Below are 19,737 nucleotides of genomic sequence, written 5' to 3' on the forward strand. Positions count from 1 at the left end.
TTAGGCAAAACACTTAATTAAACAAACTGCTCGGAGTGTAGGCCAGTGCAGGATGGGCACAGGCCCTTTAGGGAACAAGGGAGGCCCTGGTACCCAGCCCTCCACATGCCAGGCTGGGGGCACAGAGGCTGCTGCAGCCTCTAGAGCTGGCTGCCCATGGTCAACTCCAGCAGCAGGGGGCTGGGGAAGCTGAGAGGGACCTGCCAGGGGGGGTCCCAGCTGGGAAGGGGGCAGCAGGACAGTTCACATCCCCCTCTCATCTCTCCCCTTCGGTGGGCTCAGAGGCAGCAGAGGCCAAACACAGATTTCCAATCAAACGTGTGTACTTGGCTCCTGCTCTATTGACACTGAAGCAAGAAGGGCTCAAGGTTAATTCCTTATCAATACCCTATTGTCAGCTCATCCATCACTCTGTGGGGGCAGGGGCTGCCCAAGCTCTCCCTGCCCCAGCCCCCATAGGTTTGGGAGGGTGACTGAAGGATGCCATGCCCACCTCTGCCCACCCCAGCCCTGCCCTCATAGCCTGTCTCTGAAGGTGCTGGGGTGGGCTTGCAGCCATGTGAGGATGCAGAAATGAGGGGATAGGGGGGTCAAGTTCAAAGGGAAGGGCATGGAGGGATGCCCGTGCCCCAGGCTAGGTGAAGGAGCTGTGCGGGTGTGCTGGAGAAGGGGGCATTAGGAGAGGGATCAGGTGGTGGCTTTGGGCCCCCATTTGTGCTATCCTGTTTCCTAATTGCCTCCTAAGCTCCAGCCCTGTGTGCTGGGGGTTCTGCCAGCCGTTTCAGGACTAAGCTCAAGCTCCTTTCCCAGGACTTGGGGACTACAGGGAACCCAAGGGAACTCCAGAGTCCTGATACATGGAGTTCCCAGAAGTTGGGCCATGGTCTGCTTGATCACACTATTACGCAGATTCACTTAAAAAACAGATAACCTTCCCTGGGGTGATGGAGAGGCAAGTGCTGCGACCTGGCCTGCTGGTGTGGAAGGTCAGGAAAGCTATTCCTCTGCTGTTAGATAGACTTGGTTTTAACAATCAGTTAAAGCTGAGAAATGGGATCTAGTAAAAATGCCAGAGGCAGGCAGCCCTAGGGAGAGATGCTGTTCTGTATTAACTCACAGTCTCTAGTTCTTGTCATCGGAGTGAGTTCTTGCTGGTCTTTTTCCCTGCCCCAAGAGGAGACCTTTTGCAGGAGATGCTCTCAGGCACACAGAAGCGCTGGGCTGAGCCGTGCTGTTGGGATCTTCCGCAGGACCTGCTCAGCTGTCTCCTAGACTAGAAATCCCTGCATGCAGGAAAGAGGGGTCCTGCTGCCACCTCGTGGAGCTGTTCTCGCCCGGCACGGGGCCCCCGCGGGGGTCTGTCTGCACAGCCGCCCCTGCCAGTTCCTCCTCCGTCACCTCCACGGGCAATGGAGACCGGCCTCACACCTCCCTCCTTCACCTTTCGGGATGTACCACGGGGTTGGATTGCTTGGTTCCATCCCGTCCATTCCCACTTTTCCATCACTGGCAGAGCTCCACACATATACCTGCAGCATCCCAACACACACAAAAATGGGATCTCAGCCAGCACATCTTTAAAACACCATTATGAGGTGTGGGCACAGGTCAGTCTCCACCCAGGGACCTAATTTGAATTACTCTTGCTGCAAGATGTTCCCCCAGCTCCAAAACCTGACCCCTGACTGGCTGGATCCTGCCCCTTGCCTGCCCAGTTCCCCACCACAGCCTCCCCCAGTGCCACAAGGAGTTCTGGCTGCACAGACACCCTCCCAGCCCTGTCAGGAGCAGCTGAGCACTCTCCAGCCCAGGCACACGGGCCACCCTGACCACTGAGTGGCTTTTTTTCTTTTTCAAAACCATCATGTAACATCACCACTGCCTGGGGAGAGAAGGCAGGACAGGGGAGCAAGCCAGGAGTCAGTTCCCTCACAGGAAACACTCAAATGGATTTTGTTACTGAGGGGAAGTTAATTTTGTTTTACCACAACCGTGGCAGCCAGCCGTGAGCATCCTCCTCTCCCACCACTGTTGGTGTTTCACCCACACAGTTTCACAATCTGCACATGAGGGTTGGACTGCAGGAAAACAAGCTCTGGGCCACATCCCACTCCCTACCCTCGAGGCAAGCCCAGGGATGCCGCATTTTTTCTCCCAATGAACAGATCTGCAGTGCCCCTCCTCCCCATAGCTCATCTCAGAGATTTACCTGGATTTGCCAAGATATCACAACCTTTGGGCTTTCAGTGTTCAGGCTGAAGCTCTTTAGGAACACCGGCTGCGCCAAACCGTGACAGTTTAGCAAGGATTAAGGGTCTGAGGCTGGGTTTTTGTAAATCCAGTAGTGCTTGGATCAGTTCACAGCAATGTGCCTTCGGGCTCCAAGTTATTAACCTTCTGTTTCAAATAACAAGCCACAGGAATATGGAGGGCAGGAAGGTGGGGGCACACACTCAGTACAGGAAAGCAGAGGGCACTATATCACACCATGCTCACAATTGGAATTAAAACTTGCTGGGACTCGGAAAACAAAACCCACCCAGAAGATTGGTGCTGTAAATCACTGGCTTGCCCGAGATCATCCTGCTCTCAGGGAGGTGTGTACACAAATTACCCCCGAATTTCAAGGCACTTTTGCAGCAGTGGAAATGCGTGTGAGCAGGTTCCTGTTTGCAAAGCTCAGGACACCTCCGACTGTGGAGCTCCAGCAGGCAGCACCCGCTCCCTGCCTGCTGCCCTGGAAAGTGGGGAAGTAGGGCTGAGCTGGGCTGAGCTGGGGAAGCAGCAATCCCGTGGTGGGGAGGTGAAAGTGGGGATGGAAGGTGCAGCTGGCATGTGAGGCTCTTCCCAGAGGAAGCTTCACCATCCTGTCAGGCAGAGGCAGAGGGTTTAGCTCCAGCTCCTGCCAGCCATGTTCTGCAACAGCCTGAGTCCTTCAACACCCACAGCAATAAACAGGAACAGCAGATTCCCAGGAACAACTGTAATAATTCAGAGGCGTCTATTATGGAGTGTTTAACTGATCTGTAAATACTGAACCTGTGGAAACCAGCATGAGGGCAAGTGCTGGTTAAATAGCCTTTATCACCTCGGCTCCCCAAGAGTGCCACGAACAGGCTGCATACTGAGAAGCCCCAGCCCAGATCTCTGAAAAGGCAGATGAACACATCACAGCTCAGGAGTTACAGCACTGACAGCACAAACCAGGTGTCTTTAAAAAGCTGGGAGGTCTCTGATGGGCTTTCTGGAGATGGGGAACCATGCCTGGATTTCACAAGTCCAGGCTGGTGAAGGGCTTGGAACACAAGCCCTATGAGGAACGACTGAGGGAGCTGGGCTTGTTTAGCCTGGAGAAAAGGAGACTCAGAGGTGACTTTATCGCTCTCTACAACTTCCTGAAGGGTGGTTGTAGTCAGGTGGGGGTTGCCCTCTTTCACCAGGCGGCAACTGACAGATCGAGAGGGCAGAGTCTCAAGCTGCGTCAAGGGAAATACAGGCTGGATATCAGGAAAAAGTTTTTTACAGAAAGGGTGATAAAGTGCTGGAATGGACTGCCTGGGGAGGTGGTGGAATCACCATCCCTGGATGTGTTTAAAAATAGACTGGATATGGCACTCGATGCCATTATCTAGTTGAGGTGCTAGGACACGGGTTGGACTCGATGATCTTGAGGGTCTCTTCCAACCCAGACATTCTGTGAATTCTGTGAAAACCCTAGAAACAAGAATTTCTCCATGAAAAGGGGAAGGCTGAAGGCTCTTACCACAGGGTAGCCCTCACAGCCCATTGTCACAGTGGAAGCTGGAACTGGGATTACACCTACAGAAGACTTAATACCGAGCAACAACGGCTCCTACACCTGGAGACAGTTTTCACTTTAAAAAAATTAAAGACAAACCAGGTCATCAGTCCCTTTACAGTTAATTCTCATCTATCCCATATACAACCCAGCCCACCCTCTAAAACCACACACATCATGGGGTTATTCTATAAATAAGCCCTGTCACAATAGTCTGCTACAAACAGCCAGTGTGGTCACCACTGCGACTCACCCTGTGCTTTCACTGCTGTGAGGTGTTACAGTTCTTGTTTTAAACTTCCATATAATTTTAGTGCTTCCCAAGGACCTCCTCCTCTGCGTTTCAATCCAGAACAGCAAGAGTTTTGTAATTGTGGATGACAGCACCCCAAGGGTGGGCAAGACCAGCACAGCCACCCACTGGCAGAACCTTTTGCAAAAATCCTCCTGCTTTTTAAGTGCCTACTTCTCCAGGGCAGCTCCTTGTTCAAGCAGGCCCATGTCACAGCCTGCCAGAGCTTCTTCCTGGCAATTTAAAGTTGGCTAAACCTGTTCACCGTGTTATTAATTAGCTTGCTATGCTGTGACATAGCATAAACATATCTCCTCTGTCTTTATCCCCCAAACAAACAAAACCTAAACCCAAACATGGATGAAGTGCAGTGCAATGTGCTACTTTTTCACTAGGTGGAAGGAATTAATTTCTTGTACACATTGCATGGACTGCAAAGACTGATCATCTGAAGAGAACATTATGGACAAAAACATCATATTTCATGGCCATTTGTAGACTGGAGGTGATTTAAGAAATACCCGGTGTGAAGTATAGCTCCAACAGACAGTTCCATTTTCTTCTGCAATTCCACCTTTCTGTTTCTGGGGTCTGGTACAGCTGTAATCCAAAAGTTTCCCTGAATATCCAGATGCAAAATAGAGGCTGCTCAAAGATATACAATAACAAATGAGTAGCTCTCCAAGAAAGCAAAACTACTCAGAACACACACAAGACTGGAAGGAAGAGAAACAAAACACTAGACACATTCAAAAATGTTACCTGAAACCTCTGGGTTGAAGAACACAAAAGTTATCACAAACATTTGAGCTCCCACCAAGGATCAGAGAGCTTTGACTGTTCTATCTCAGCTATTTAATGGAACCAGATGACAGTCTGGTCATACTGCCCTACACATACCTTTTCCACATCTTACACTTGTTTTCAGGGCCTGATCTCCAGCAAGGAGAGTACTACAAGAGCTGGGATGCACTGAGAAAAGCAAAAAGTCCTGCAGACTTGGCTTTGTTTGCTCACTGCAAGATAAAAGAAATGGCAGAGAGAAAAATTTAAAAAAAAAGACAAAAAAAGACAACAAAGACATGGAAGAGCTGTACTGTAAAATAAGTACAAGCAACAGAACATGCACATCAGACATCAGGGACAAAGAGACAACAAGGAAAGCAGAGAACAAGAAGAGACAGGAAGAAACAAATAATACTCAGTGTGAGATTCTGGTCTGTGACACCTTGGTAAAGTACATCAACATGAACCATGACAGGATTTCACCTTCAGGACTTTAAACTAATCCATATCTGCTTTCTGCTCTAATGTGGCTGGTCCAAAGGCCAGGCTGGAGGCTTTCAGACTTGTAGACCATAGGGGGGAAAAAAAAAAAACCAAACCAAACAAGAAGACTCTGCTTTCTTCCCTTCAAAGACACAAAAGCAAAGGGGGTGACATTTCCCATAGGATGCGAGCAAAGCAGAGGCAAACACTGAAGGTCATTACAGCACTAAAGAGGCGAGCCCCCAACACATTCAGACAGGAAAGTCGTGCAGAGGCTGCGGTAATAGGTGGGGTACACCCGCATGTGGCTGACATGAGCCGAATCCGAGAAGTCCACAGCTTTCACAGGGACACCGAGCTGCTGCCGGGCGTTGGCCATGTGCTGAACCTCGCTAGCCTTGATGATGAGATCAGCCTGGGAATAGAGGTAGAGCTCGGGCCAGCGCGAGGGCGCTTTCAGCAGGGCATCGTAATGGCTCTCGTGGATGAAGCGGGTCAGGGGGTACAGCAGGATCCGCAGCACAACGGCCATGCTGGCAAAAGTGAACAGCAGGAAGTACTTGAGCAGCACGTTCATGGAGACCAAGACAGTTGCCAGGGCACGAAGGCCTCCTCGTAAGTTTCTTCTGCCAGGGGCGCTATCAAAAATGGTGCCAGCTACTCTGAGGTTCTTAAACGTCTTGTGGGTGTGGAGCGCCTCGATGATGTAACGGTACAGCATGACACCACCATTGCTGAAAACGTGGAAAAGAACTGGTCTGTTTTCAACACTGTAGTCAAAGAGCAGCTCCAGGAGTCGCCTGGCTGGGGTCTGCAGGGATCTGATGCCAAAGGTCTCAGAGAAGAATATCATCCTCCATGGAGCCGTGTAACGGATGACGGTGCACCCCTAAGAAAAACAGAAAGAGACCCCACACACATTTAAGCTGTGCTGCAAATTACAGAGAGTAGGCAAGCAGCAATACAAAGAACATGAAAATTTGGGACAGGTTTCCAACAGAAACCACAGGGCCAGAAGAAAGTCTTTAGTGTCAGCAGCAAGGCACTGACACAAATAGGGATTACATTAATCATAATAGCACACAGTATTATGAAAAGGCATCTGCAGTGGCAGAGGCCTGGCTTTGGTCATGTCTGAGATCATTTCAAATCTTGTGCTAACTGGCACAACCCCTGGGGACCCTGCCACCCACTTTTATGAGTGTTAATCCGAACCCAGGAGGAGAAAACCATCTCCTTGATTCACAGACCTTTGGTATCAGCCATTTTGGTAAGGGGAGCCTGCTCTGGTACACATCCAGCTCATGACACTGAAGCAAATATAAGAAGAAAGAGGAAATTCCTCCTCTCCTTGGGTGCACTTGTTTGCAGCTGTCTCTAAGACTCACCCCCAGCCAACACCGACATGATTTTTGTAAACCTTCCTGAAATGCTCCAGCTGTGCAAAGGAAGAGCTCTGGCTCAAGGACTCAGAACTCCTAAGCAACTGCCTTTACACTTAAGGCCTTACATTTAGGTATAGATTTGGAAACAGGATCTTGGAGGAGTTTTAAAATAGAGCAGATGGAACTACATTTATAAATGCTTTAGACCTTTTCTATCACCTGAGCTCACTGACATTACACACTGACAAGCACAAAGCAAAGTCACCAAAACAACCCCCCCAGAGCACCCTAAACAGTGAACGAGGAAGAAGAGGATACCAAGTTCTCAAATAAAAACCTTCTCCACCATTTTACCATGGTTACAGCCACTTCCTCTTAGTGAGCTAAGAAAACCCATCCTCTCCTTTCCCATTTCTATGATCTTCCTGAGAGAAAAGTATTTTCCAATAAGTTGTCATGCTGCCCTGCAATGTGCTCCTCATCGGCTCAGCAGCATCTTAAAGCCAGTTAACAACTAATTCTTCACTAGATCAAGCCGATTAATGACTCCTGCACTGGATTACACATTAACAATAGGCTTGTTAATGTACAAACTTTACCACCTATAGTTGGAACAGATTTGGATAAATACAAGATTCCTTTTATGCTGACCAAGAAAAAAAAAATGTAATGTTTCACTGGGTCCCCATGCTACAAGCTGGGGTCATTCCAGTAAAATACAGCATTAGAAAGGAAAATATCATAACTTAGGGGACTGGCAGTAGGACAGATCTCTCTAGTTCAAACAAGGAATTCCTAGTGAGCAGCTATGACTATCACAGGATGCCTGTTTCACAGACAGGATAAAATTAATTTGGCTTACAACATTTAGATGAATCATTTTCACAGGAAGGAAGAGCCAAAGGCACAACAGATGCCGATGTGTTCTGTCAGTTCCCACCCCAGCCTCACCAAGTCTGTGCTGTGGCCTAGCAGCAAGCAGTAAACACAGAATCCTTCCCTGCATGTTTACCTGTTTGGAAATCTAACACAGCTCAAGTCATTCCAGAATAATCCCACAATTTCAAAGGCCATAAAATACTTCAGTGAGCCACAGAGCAGCTGAAAGCTTCTCCACAGGAGTATTTCTGTCTTAGCTGCACACACAAAGGTGACATCAGCAGCTGTTAGGTAACACTGCCCGGGCTGTGAGAGACAAGGAGCTTTCAATGACAGGAGAACTCTCACTCACTCCCCATGACTGAGACCGAGAGAGGCTTCTGAGAGACTTTACCAACATGCAGGAAAAAGGCAGTTTCACAGTATGACAGTGTCATGAAAATACAGACAAGCTACTCACCTTCTGGCTGTAAATTGCGCTGTATTTGGCCAGGTATTTGTCCTGGCAGCCGGCCCAGCCGAGGAGGATCACCACAGGCTCTCTCTCGGCACTGCCTTCTGAAAGAAATCACAAGTGTTACAGTAACAGCCCTCCAGTCTACCCGAGTCAGAACTTACAGCAACTTGTCTGGTTAGTAAAGTTGAAAGACAATGGTGAAGCAAGTATAAGCTTGACTTCTCGGTCAGTTCCGAATATTGCCTCACGCCGGTTCCACTCCGTGGGCGTGCTCTGCAGGACAGCACAGCTGCAGCCCCTGCAGTTCCCACCGCTCTCCAGTGATGCAGAGCCAGCACCGAACCGATCCCTACGGGGGACGAGACCCCTCTTCCCGCCTCCCGGCGAGGTAGCAGCAGCCGCTGCCATTTCCAGGGGATGAAGGGAAGCGTCCTGCCCTGTCCTCCAGGGACTGCCAGACACCTGCTAGAGCACCAATGCCCCCCGGTTCCTCCTCCCACACCCCAGCCCGCTCCCCCCTTCTCCGCTGGCAGAGGCCCCCCCCAGTCCCTGCTGTCACTGGTGTCCCCGGTCCCGCTCGCCTCCGCACCGCGGGCCTGTCCCGGCTCCAGCTCCACCACGGCCGCCTTCAGCCCGCGGGTGCCCATGGCCGCGCTCCCCGCACCGGCCGCCGCTTCCGCCCTCCCGCCGGAAGCTCCGCCCAGCTCCATCCCCGCAGCCAATGGGAAGGGAGAGCGCCCATCCCGCACCACCGTCCGCCCCGCCCCCTGCCCGCCTCCCACTTCCTTAGCAACGCGCCCTTAGCACCGGCCCGGCGCCCCGCCCACTGGCCGCCCATTGGGCAGGGGGGAAAGTCGGGCAGCGATTGGTTCAGCTGCGTGTCAGTCATTTCGCGGGGTAACCGCCCCCTCGGGGCAGGGGTGCGGCAGTGCGGGGCTGAGGCGGGCGAGGGCCGCAGGGCCGGGATGGGCGGAATTGTAGGGCCTGGAGTTGGGACTGCAGCCAGGGGGACCGGGGGATAGGGAGGGCATGAGGGGTGAGAGGGGTTGTTGGCCCTGAGCTGGGTGTTTGGGTCAGGAGGCGTGTGAGGGACTGTAGGGCCTGGAGCGGGGTTTGGGGTGTGAGGGAGCACAGGGCCTGTGGTTGGGCTGGATCGGGCCTGTGGGATGGTGGTCTGGGGCAGGGAATGCTGAGGCTGCAGTGGCTCAGACGGGGAAGGGGCTGGGATGGATGCAGGAGCCAGTGCGGGACCTGTCTGGGGGCTGGGAGGCAGGACATGTGGGTGAGAGAGGGCCTGGTGGGACTGTGGGTTGAGGGGCTGGGGATGTTGGGGTACACTGAGGAAGGTGCACTGTGCATGGGAGGACTTGAGATGTGCCAGGAAAGGGTGGAACCTGCCAGGGAAACAAGCTCTTCAGTTCTGCTTGAGGCTGGGCACAACCTTGATGTTGCAAGATGCAAAGGTAACACCAAATCACTGCCACTCTGTCCTTCCATGAGTCCAAGGCTATGATTCCCTGGCACCTCACACTCGGTCTGAGGCTGAAGCAGCACCAGTCTGCCTTTTGATCTCGATCTGATGATTTAGCAGTACTCTGGATGTAAAGAACTGCTGAATTGCCAGAGCCAGTTCCTAAATCACTGCGTTTTTTTCTTGGCAGGAATAAAGCCCTGCCCTGACCCAGCCTTGTTCTGATTATTAGGTCCAGTGAACTGGGTGGCAGCCCAGCACTGTTGACAGCAGAGTTTGAAGCCAACAACCAGGAGTTACATGCTGATGCTAGCACTGACAAACGATTCAGTCAAGTCATTTAACTTCCCTGTGTCTGTATGTTCCCATATGTAAAATGGTCATAATAAAAACATTAATGTACATTTTCAGGGTACTTTGCAATGTTGGCTTAAAGACTCCTGTGTCAGCAGATGCTGTTATTACAGCAGCCAGAGACAAGACACCACTGTATCCTCTGAAGCCATGTCATCATTGTTTCAAACTTCTTTTTTTTTTGCCATTGATTCATAAGCAAGCCCTTTGTATCACTAAAATCCTCACGTCCAGAGGCTGGTGCTGCTATTTCTGAGTAGTGGGGGGGGTGTTACTGCAGCTTTATAATAAAAACGGGAGAACATTACACCACCAACATCTTAAACATAAATATGGAAACGTTAATTTAGAATCAATTTTGGGATGTTTCAGACTGTAAAGTTCTTTTAACTAGATCTCTGTTGAGGACAGAGGAGCACTTTATGGGACTGTAAATTTCATGCAAACAGTCTCTGTGAAATACAGATTCCCCCTACACACGAGCTGTTCTCTCAATATCAATCATATGCCTTGTAAGTAATGTTTCACAAATATTCTGTAAATCACAGGAAAATGCTTGCAATAATGTGAAATATGACTTTCACTTGACTGTTTCAGCAGAGGCCCCTAACAGGCCATTCTCCTGTCAGCAGTAACATTTGTTATGGCTAATAACATTTTCAATCACAACTATTTTGGGAAAATGGATTTATTTTAAACCTGCTTCCCCGCAAAGGAGGTCCTGAAAATGCCCTGCCAAGGACACAGATGCCTTACAGAGCACAGACCGTTAATTCCCAAATGAAATTTCATCTCGTCTTAATTCTCAAGCATTGTTACTTAGCCGGGTTTTTGAAGACTTGACTTGTTTGTTTTTAGGCACTGAGATACATGTTCACATCGTAGTCGTTGTTTTCAGTCTGGTTCACATAATAGGAGTAGAAAGTTACTTTTGAACAGGTATCTTGGGGATGTTTTGGAACTGATTTGAAATTTTGCTCCAGATACTAGGAGAAAGGGCTTAAGAACTTTATAGATAGGGAATTGCTAATCTTGATGATTTGTATTACACTGAAAGAAACTTCTTATTCTGAAACACAAAGATTTTGTGTCATTTTAACTCTTTTTCTCATAAACTGCACTTAAATAAAACTTTAAATGGTGCTTTTGTTAGGTAGGAAGTCCAAGAAGTGCATTAGACAAACTGTGAATTCCTTTCTTATCCTTAGGCATGTTGATACAGCTTGGTTGAGGATGAGGCACCTGTGTTAATGCCACTGTTTGGGACCGTATCCCTCTTTCTGCATCTGTGTGTGGACACAGATCCTGGTGTTTAACTGCGAGGCTCCTTGACACTGGTCAGTGTCCTCCAGCCAAGGCGTGCACAGCTGTGGGATTGCCACACAAATGGAGAGCTTAATCCCTGACATTTCATCTCCCTTACTAAGTGCACCTTCACATTTGTCAAGCTGCACTAGGGGATATCATACTGAGCCAGAAGTGTGTCAAAGACACTTGGCAAAATGTAGGTTTCTTTATTTAACACCTGTGTGAAGAAATAGAAGGAACTGCAGACAAGAAATGTTTCTGGAGCTTCTGTCTTCTTGCCTATAGCTCTTATCATTTTAGCTTTTCTTAGATTGTTTAAAAACATTCCAGGAAAATTAGATAGGGAAAAACGGAGCAAATGTCTGTCATGCTAAAGGGTGCCAAAGCACTTTCCCACTGCCAAGGCCAGGCACATATTCCTGGGGTGGATGTGGGCCTAGTCCAAATGGCTGTTGTTCCAGCACGTGAGTGAGGACTGTGCTGCTGTGCTAACAGGCATTTATAGCCCCTTTGACCCTGTCACTCCCCATAAATCCATACCTATTTCTGCTCTCATTTCACTCTATTTATTCCCTGGCAGGTCAGATATGAGATGCAGTGTTCATATCATGAGGCTAGTGAGAAACAGGGCTGGGGTAATGGGTAACATCGAAATGACTTTATTAGCAAAGCGGAGAAGAGAGCTCCTGTGGTGAAACCACCTGCCCTGGAAAATAATCTCAAGTCTGTCACAGATTCATTGTGCAGCTTCAGACATATCAGGAACTCTCCTTTTGCCTGTTTTCCTATCTATGAAATGAGTATAAGAGAAAATGAGATTAAATGGTTACTAAGTGCTTTAATATTGTTTGCCAGAGATTTTAAATGTGATTCTAGTGGTAATTCATTAGTACAGTCTTTCTTCACAGACCTTTTTAAACTTCCTTCTCATTTTTCTCTAGGCAGAAAAGATCGTGGCATCTGTCAAAGAGCAGGAAGCCATTAGCCATAATGGTTTTCTTGCAGGAATGGGATAGTGCCCACAAAGTTGCTCAAAGTTGCATGCTGAACAGCTTCATTAAAAGCAAGGCAGAGCCAGAGCTGGAGCTGGAGTTCCCAGGGAGCCAGCTTGATTCTGGCTCAACTAACAGTGTGGCTCAGGATGATGCGTCTGTTTCCTTGGACAGCTGGAGGTGCTGTGTGGTAGTGAGATGGAGATGGGCAAGATCTCTACTGAAAAAGTGTTTAATGAATAAGCTTTTGGACAGAGACATCCACATCCAGCCACATTCTGCAGGTTTAAAAAACAACCTGGCTATCGAAAGACGGAACTGAAGAGAAAGGCATGTAACCCATCTCTCAGGAACCTAGAATCAGTGGGTTTTCTCACATCTGGATGAGTGTGCTGCCTCTCCCTGCCTGTAAGAGGATGGCCCATGCTCTTCTGCAGAGACAGTACCCCAGTTCAGACCTCTACCCACTGCAGTGAGATGGGAGGTGATGGCTCCCAGGACATGGCATGCTGGCAGAGGAAGATGGGCTCCAAGGCAAGTGACACTTCTGGCCTTGTTCCCCCTATTCTTGCAGCCCTGCAGCCACAGATACCTTACTGAATTTCTGGAGAACAGAAGTGTCTTGATTCCTCTGGAAATACTGGGGCTGAATCACATGAAAGAAGAGGACAAAAGAGAGTCTGTAAAGCTGCTGTTGCTCACTGGAGACACTGGCAGGGAGTGTGAGGAGCTCATTTGTGAAAGCTGTGGTATGCAGCATGTCCATTTGTGTTTTGTCCTGATTCAGGCGAGGATGTTCTCCCTGTCCTCTGGCCCCTGAGGCTGCTTGCTGCACTGAGCCGCTCCCTTCTCTCCGCCTGAGGATGGCAGATTCAGCAGCGCTGCTCCAGCTGGAAGGAGTTCAGAGTCTCAGCTATTGTGGAGCGGTTGCATTTCATCCCCTCTCGTTTTTTAACAAGCTCACTTTCTTCACAGACATTTTGGTGAGATATTGCTGCCTTGCTGGTGGCAATTCCTCCTGTTAAAGCCACAAAACAGTTTCCATCCTTACCTGCATCATTCACCTACTGCAAACTTTCCCAGATTTCCTCTCTGGGGTGGGAGAGTTTTGTGGCTTGTATTTTTTGAAAGAGAATTACAGCTTTTTCTTCCTGTTTTTCCTCCTAGGTAGTGGAAGCTAAACCCTGTTAGTTCTGTACTTCAGAGGACATTCTCAGAGGCCATGGGGTGATACATGCTGTCACAGCTTCCTGCAAGAGAGACAAAGCAGCATGCTCAGTAGTGGGATCTGTAGCAACTCTGTCGGTATGCCAGTGCCAGATTCTGTTTCTGTAAATGCCTGCAGAAGGGCCTTCCTTGGCCACTTACTCCAGCTGAGAATTTTGCTAACTGGTTTTCTAGTTGTGGCTCCTGACAAGGACAGAGAAATTTTCTCCTGGCTGTTTGAGGAACGCTTCAAGTGGGATGCAGTACTGGGTTCTCTCAGAGTGACAGTGAGACAGCTGAGGTGGCTGATCCAGGCGCATCCAGGCACACAGGTTGGCATCTCTTTCTCTGCACAAGGGTGCAAGGCCTCACCAAGTTCTTAAACGCCTCCAACTCAGCAGAAGATCAAAAAGATGCACAGATTTGGGTCACAGCAATCCCAAGTATCAGAGCCAAGATTCCCAATGCCTCGTAGCTGTGCTATTTTGTACCTTCCCCCAGGCCCAGCAAGGGGCTCTGCAGATGCTCTGGGTCATGCAGGTGAGGAGTGGGCCTTGCTGGGGACAACAGGCAGTGTTGCCACCTGTGTCCATCCCTGCTCAGGCAGGAGCTGTGCCTGTCTCCTCGGCATTGTGGCTGCACTGAGTAGCCCTACTGCCTGGAAGAGAACAGCCTGGAGAACTGTGTGAAGACTGTTCCTGTCACTCCGTCCTTTTCCCCCAGGATATGACGGGAGAGGTGCCCTGTGTGCTCATGGAGCTCATGCTAGGTGTCCTGTGTGTGTTCAGTACATCTGGAGGTCCGGTACAAAGGTAGGATCTTTCTAGCCACCCTAGGTGGTCTGGGGCTGGCCTGGGAAAGTGTGCCGGGGTCGAAGGGCAGGCACAGGAGGTCTCGGCCTTGCGTCCCTGGGGCCCCGATCCTGCCTGGCTGCGGCTGATACGGGGCCGGGCGGCGACGGGCGCCTTATTAGTATTCATGATAATTTGCATACCCAGAGTGCACCGCGCGGCGACGCCGCAAACAGCGGGTAAAGTTCGGGTCGCCACTCCCCGAGATCGCTGGTCCGGTGTAAGTCGGGCTCTGTCCGCTCCCGAGAGAACGGGACGGAGCCGTACAGTGTCAAACCTGGGCGAAACCACGGTCGCTGTAACCTATAGAAGGACAGCCACAGATGGGTAGCTCCCGAAGGGAGAAAGCAGGTATACTCTGGTTTCTCTTCAGATCGTATAAATCTTTCGCCTTTTACTAAAGATTTCCGTGGAGAGGAACAGGCACGAGTGTCGAGAAATTTTTTGAGGCTCCACTTCGGTGGAGCTACATATACGTGGTAAAAGACAGAACGAGCTTTTAATACATGGTAAAGCGAGCTATGCTGCGATCAGAATTTTATGGTAACAGTTACCGGCTCTACTGCCATGGCTGCCGGCAGCACGCATCCTGTATTTAGGATGCTTTCGCACCGCCTCTACCCCCGCTAGGGCGGCCACCTCATTACCCTTGTCTGGTCAGAAGATGCGCGGTGACGGGGCGGGGCTCGGGCAACCCCTTCTCCCGGCCCGGGCGATGCAGCGGAGCAGCTGCGTGCCGGCGCTTCGGACTCCGGCAGAAGCGGCAGCCGGGGACCTGCCCGAAAGTCCCGGGCACTCCAGGCCCGCCCGGGGGAATAGGGGTGGTGTTGGCGCCCGCCCGGAGCTCAGCACCATGCGTGGGGCCGTACCGCGAGCCCTCTCGATGTCGAGCTCCGGTCCGTGGCGGCGGCGTACGCTGGCCTTTCTCGGAGCCGAATTTTTGCCGACGATGCGAGCGCACCCGAGCGCCGCGGGGTCCTTGTCCACTACCGCTCGCTTTGTTCTCAGCTGCCCCGCTCCGCTCCGCCCTCGCCAGCAGGAGGGCCGGAAGCACCGGGCTTGGTCGGGGCGGGCCGCCTCCTCCGCTTGGTGTGATCAGCATACCCGGAATGCTGTGCGGGCAGCGCCGGGCCGGCCCCGACGAGCACCGTGGCCGTGGGCTCGGGCCATCCGGGCTGTGGTACCGGCGGGGGCCTGGTGCCGAGCCGGGTGAGGCGCCGGAAGGAGTGGGAAGTAGGGGAAGGAACTGAGTGAGGGTCGCCGTGTCCTATGGACAGGAACCGGGAGTGAGCATATGTGCGGGAAAGGTTAGGATCATACTCTGGTTTCTCTTCAGATCGTATAAATCTTTCGCCTTTTACTAAAGATTTCCGTGGAGAGCAACAAGTACGAATCTTAGGAAATTTTTTGAGGCTCCATTTCGGTGGGGCTGACCTTATTCTGGTTAAAGAAAGAGAAAGTGTTGGGGGAGGGATGGCTGGCATGGGTTGTTGTTGTTGGATCACGGCATTAACGCGCGGGATTGGGGTTTATAAGCGGTCTCACGCGGTTCGGACCGTGGGGATAACGTATGCGCGGGACACCGGTGGCAGCCGAACCAACGTGCTCCGCCCATCCCCGCCCCGGGCTCCTCCTACTCATTACCGACGCCTCGTTACCGGGCTAATTTGCATACCCAGGGTGCCCAGCGGCCCCGCCGGTGTCCGGCGTGGCGGCCGCTGCCCCGTCCGGGCTGTAAGGGCTGTCCAGTGTGTGCGTCCCATGGGGCCGGGCCGGGCCGGACCGGGCCGGGGGTGCGGGGCCGGGAGCGCCGGCCGGGCGAGCGAGCGTCGCCCTGACTGGCGGGGGATGGAGCAGAAGGTGCCTATGTTGGAGAGGAACGGTGGGGGCATACTCTGGTTTCTCTTCAGATCGTATAAATCTTTCGCCTTTTACTAAAGATTTCCGTGGAGAGGAACAAGTACGAGTCTTAAGAAATTTTTTGAGGCTCCATTTCGGTGGAGCTACATATACTTGGTTTAATAACAGGAAAAGAAAGTGCTATACCTTTTGTAGGATAACCCCGGTTTTACAGTGGTTGTTGTAGCCTGTTATTTGTATACCCCCTGACTTGACTGCTACAAACGCTAGCCAAGGTACACCCGGGTGACGTTCCAGAGTGACAGGGAGGGTCTTTCATTCAAGGTCCATCACCACCTGCCGGGCTCAGCCGTCACCTTGAGAGGTAGGGGAGGTGCAGGGGGCTGTCCCCTGAGGCGAGGAGTGCAGCAGCAAAGACTGCCCGGGTCGAGGCGGGGGTTGCCTGTAGCACTAATGCTACCCTGCAGGCCTCCAGAGATGTGCTGAGGGCTGCTGGGTGCGGCTGGGGAACAGTTCCAGCACTGAGTGATTGCTGTCCTGGCTCAGCAGTGCAGGCCACAGTAGCCCCGGCTGCCTGAGCTGTGGTATGTGCATAGATCATGAGATATAGCCACACTGTTACCTGAAATCTACATCCATCGTCCTTTCATGCTAGCAGTGTAACTCCACCTCTCTTTGAAGTGTTTCGAAGCATCATTCTCTCCTTCATAACGGTCCTCATACACACAATCACACTTTGTCTGAGGGAGCCTGTGCTGGTGTATGTTTAACAGGCAGCTACTACAAAAGTCATTCAGTGAGAAACTGGAGTAGAAGCTACAGGACCACAAAAAGAACCTTAGATAAGTGGCATCGTTTTGGTAGAAAAGGACTGGGACATGTCCCTCCCAGGAAAGATTCACCCATTCACACCTGGCACTCGTCTCTGCTGAGTATCTCAGCTCTGCCAAGTCTCCAGCCCTAAGCTGGTTAGAGATAGGCATGTTTGGGAATGGGGGAGAGTTGCTGCCTACAGGTAGAAGTGCTCAGACCCTCCCTGCTACTGCCACCAGAGCTGGCTTGAAGTTTTACTTATAGGGAGATGGAAAATCTGCTCTGGCCTTGTGTGCTGTCACTGCTGACGGCTGGGCCTGGAAGCAACGGCTGTCCTGCACAGGGATGAAGGGTGTTGGATTGCTCATGGCCACTGTATTCTCCACACAACTGGGAGCCACAGCCAGCAGTGAAACACCCTTGTATAACATCAGCGACCCAGTGAACAACCTGGTGCCTATGGTTGGTTGACTGCACAATCCATAATGAAATTCAGCCATTTGTACTAAAATTGGTTCATTCAGTATGAATTTCCTGCACTGTCCACAAGATAGTGCTGTCAGAACACTTTTTCTGCAAAAGCAGATGACAGAAAATGCTTGGTGGGTAGGAAGACAAACCTGAGGAGTTTTCCAGTGACATCCTCTCAGAAGGAAGTGTGGTGATGTTTGAGTCCTGGGGTTTTTATGGTCACACAAGAAACTTGCCAGACTTTAACATACACCAGGAAGCTCCCGCTGACTATTAAACAGTTGGTTCTCAGCAAGCCCCACTGTTAAGTGATTGTTAATCCATGCACAGCTGAACATTCCGTGTTTGTTTTGGGACTCTCGTGTCTGTTGGTGCTACAAGGGCAGGACAGGAACACAGCATTTTCCATTGCAATTGCACCAAGAGGCCCAGACTCAGGTCATTGTGTACTTCTTCCCCCATCCAGGGTAGGAGCTGATGGCCTGCAGACCAGGTCTCCAACTCCTAGGGTGGATATATGGAAAACAAGCATTGTTAGGTCCACAGAGGGAAGGTAGTGGGCAATACTTTGTTCCTTGCCCAGGGAAAGGCTGGATAATCCAAGATAACACCTGAAGCAGAACAGGAATGTCTTGCTTTTGTCCAGACTTAGGGCGTAATAGCCCTTTTACTCTGGCTGTGCTATCTTAGTATGATGCAGGCAGAGCCCAGGTACAAGTCAGCTTTGACAGTTCAGAAACGCTCAGAATGCTCAGCCCCACTCTGCTCCCAGAACCTAAACTGTTGAGTACAAAGTGGCCCAGCTGTGGAGGAGGATTGTGCCTGGACTGAAGTATCCCTTCTTTAGGTGCTTGTGACTAATGTCTACTCACATCCCTCAAAGAGCTTTTGCTGTAATTTCCAGGCCAACCCTGAAACATGGTGTAGCGGGTTGAGTTTGAAACCGGGCGGAAACACTAATTAAATGTAGTGGTTTTGATTCAAAATATTCATTATTTACTTATTTTCCTTCTGTGAGATAAGAATTAGGAGAAAAGCAAAGTAGGCACAAACCTTAAACAGTTGCAGTACAATGAAAGAGCTTTATTACTAACAGAATTAAAAGTAAAGAGAAAACAACAAAACAAAATTAAAGTAAATTCCCCCCCCTCCCTCTTTCCAGCACTTCTCTCCTTTTATCCAGCTCACACAAGGGATAACAGAACATGGGATGTTAGTCAGTGTTGCAGTTCTTGAAAAGTCTCTCTCTTATGCTTAAGGAAAAAAGGGTTTTCCTTCAGTTGCACGTGGTTCCCAAACTGCCACCAATAGCAGACCCGCCCGGAAACAAACAGTCTGCTGTGTGTAGAACATCTCTCCCATGAAGAATTTCACAGTTCTTTCACACTACAGAACATGGGCCATCACATGGGGTTATTCATCTTTTTAAGGATAAGTTATTTTGGCCTGCACACAGAGGCTTTTCTTCGCCACAAGTCTCTAACAGCCTCTTACTACTTCTGTATAGCCTGGCATAGGCACTCTTCACAAACTTCATAGGCACACGTTGATTCTCCACCCCCCCCCATGTTCTTCAAATGGATTAAAGAGACAAACAGTTTGTGGTATTACAGTTTCTTACCACGGCATGCAAGAAGGTTTCTTTTAAGCTGCGCGCCAGAATCGCGGCACCGCCCTCTTTTCTCCCGTCGCCATGCTCAGCTCCGTCCCACGTGACTCACTTCTCTTTCTCTCTGACTCTGAAGCCGCCATGTTGAAGGGTGTTCTTGTTCGGGCTTTACGGTGGGGAAAGCCTCGCTCCCTCTGTGCTGCTGGCTGCGTGGTGTCCTCTTCAGTTCAGCACGGAGTGTGCTGGCTGCAGACAGGAGGCTCTGCCGGCTCCCGCTGGCTCCGCCGGCTCCGCATGGAGAGGAGAGGGACCCGCCTGTCCCCAGAAGCCGCGCTGGATGGGTTTAGCTGTGAGCAGTCCATGGCTGGTTTTAGCTGCCTGCGGCTCTGGGACAGTCCCCCGCAGCGACCCAGGGTCCGTGCCGCGGCGATGGGAAAGGGGGAAAGGGGCAGTGGCCCCGGCCCGGCCCAGCGGGGCCGGGAGGCTCGGAGCCCCCCCACCTTCCAGCAGGCGAGCTCCGACCAAAAGGGGAAGTCCCGCCTTTCCGTGCGGTTTAAATATGTAAATTGTGAGAAGCGTAATTGGTCTTAAAGACTGTCCATCAACTCAGGGTCAACCCAACACACATGGCACACAAAAATTGATCCCATCCACGCTGAATAACTGACCTCCACTAGAGCTGGCATCCCCAGACACACAGCAAGGATGCAGTCCATAGACA

General features: G+C 50.8%; 2 protein-coding genes and 3 non-coding genes across 8 annotated transcripts in view; 4 read left to right on the forward strand and 1 right to left on the reverse strand.

Annotated features, from left to right (window-relative positions):
• Nucleotides 1-4,835: 4,835 nt before the first annotated feature.
• Nucleotides 4,836-8,775, reverse strand: TMEM53 (transmembrane protein 53). 4 transcript variants are annotated; one of them, XM_048313371.1, is made up of 3 exons: nucleotides 8,671-8,775; nucleotides 8,085-8,182; nucleotides 4,836-6,249 (listed from the first exon to the last, which is right to left on the reverse strand). In XM_048313371.1, the coding sequence occupies exons 1-3, from the start codon at nucleotides 8,726-8,728 to the stop codon at nucleotides 5,587-5,589; spliced, it is 819 nt and encodes a 272-aa protein (XP_048169328.1). In that variant the 5' UTR covers nucleotides 8,729-8,775; the 3' UTR covers nucleotides 4,836-5,586. The 4 variants fall into 4 exon arrangements, with proteins under 4 accessions (XP_048169328.1, XP_048169329.1, XP_048169330.1 ...); XM_048313372.1 differs by having other exon boundaries at nucleotides 8,085-8,179; nucleotides 8,671-8,774; XM_048313373.1 differs by having other exon boundaries at nucleotides 8,663-8,762.
• Nucleotides 8,776-11,822: 3,047 nt separating this feature from the next.
• The window catches only part of ARMH1 (armadillo like helical domain containing 1), a 28,400-nt gene continuing 20,485 nt past the window's right edge, over nucleotides 11,823-19,737 (forward strand). Inside the window, 7 exon segments of the mRNA XM_048312993.1 lie at nucleotides 11,823-11,831; nucleotides 12,156-12,196; nucleotides 12,198-12,308; nucleotides 12,310-12,362; nucleotides 12,725-13,023; nucleotides 13,722-13,952; nucleotides 14,136-14,224. Coding sequence (XP_048168950.1) covers nucleotides 11,823-11,831; nucleotides 12,156-12,196; nucleotides 12,198-12,308; nucleotides 12,310-12,362; nucleotides 12,725-13,023; nucleotides 13,722-13,952; nucleotides 14,136-14,224 — 833 coding nt within the window.
• LOC125330540 lies at nucleotides 14,617-14,731 on the forward strand. The gene has a single exon (XR_007205590.1). It is a non-coding gene; the product is annotated as a U5 spliceosomal RNA (small nuclear RNA).
• Nucleotides 15,580-15,694, forward strand: LOC125330521. The gene has a single exon (XR_007205571.1). It is a non-coding gene; the product is annotated as a U5 spliceosomal RNA (small nuclear RNA).
• LOC125330531 lies at nucleotides 16,154-16,268 on the forward strand. The gene has a single exon (XR_007205581.1). It is a non-coding gene; the product is annotated as a U5 spliceosomal RNA (small nuclear RNA).

Source organism: Corvus hawaiiensis, chromosome 9 (genome assembly GCF_020740725.1).
Source record: "Corvus hawaiiensis isolate bCorHaw1 chromosome 9, bCorHaw1.pri.cur, whole genome shotgun sequence".
In the NCBI taxonomy this organism is placed as follows: domain Eukaryota; kingdom Metazoa; phylum Chordata; class Aves; order Passeriformes; family Corvidae; genus Corvus; species Corvus hawaiiensis.

Bases quoted from the DNA above. Each gene is read 5' to 3' on its own strand.
- TMEM53 (XM_048313371.1), bottom strand. From the start codon at position 8,728: ATGGGCACCCGCGGGCTGAAGGCGGCCGTGGTGGAGCTGGAGCCGGGA. The intron at 8,183-8,670 runs GTGCGGAGGCGA...GATTTCTTTCAG, and splicing joins GGAGCCGGGACAGGCCCGCG to AAGGCAGTGCCGAGAGAGAG. The intron at 6,250-8,084 runs GTGAGTAGCTTG...TGTTTTTCTTAG, and splicing joins GCGCAATTTACAGCCAGAAG to GGGTGCACCGTCATCCGTTA.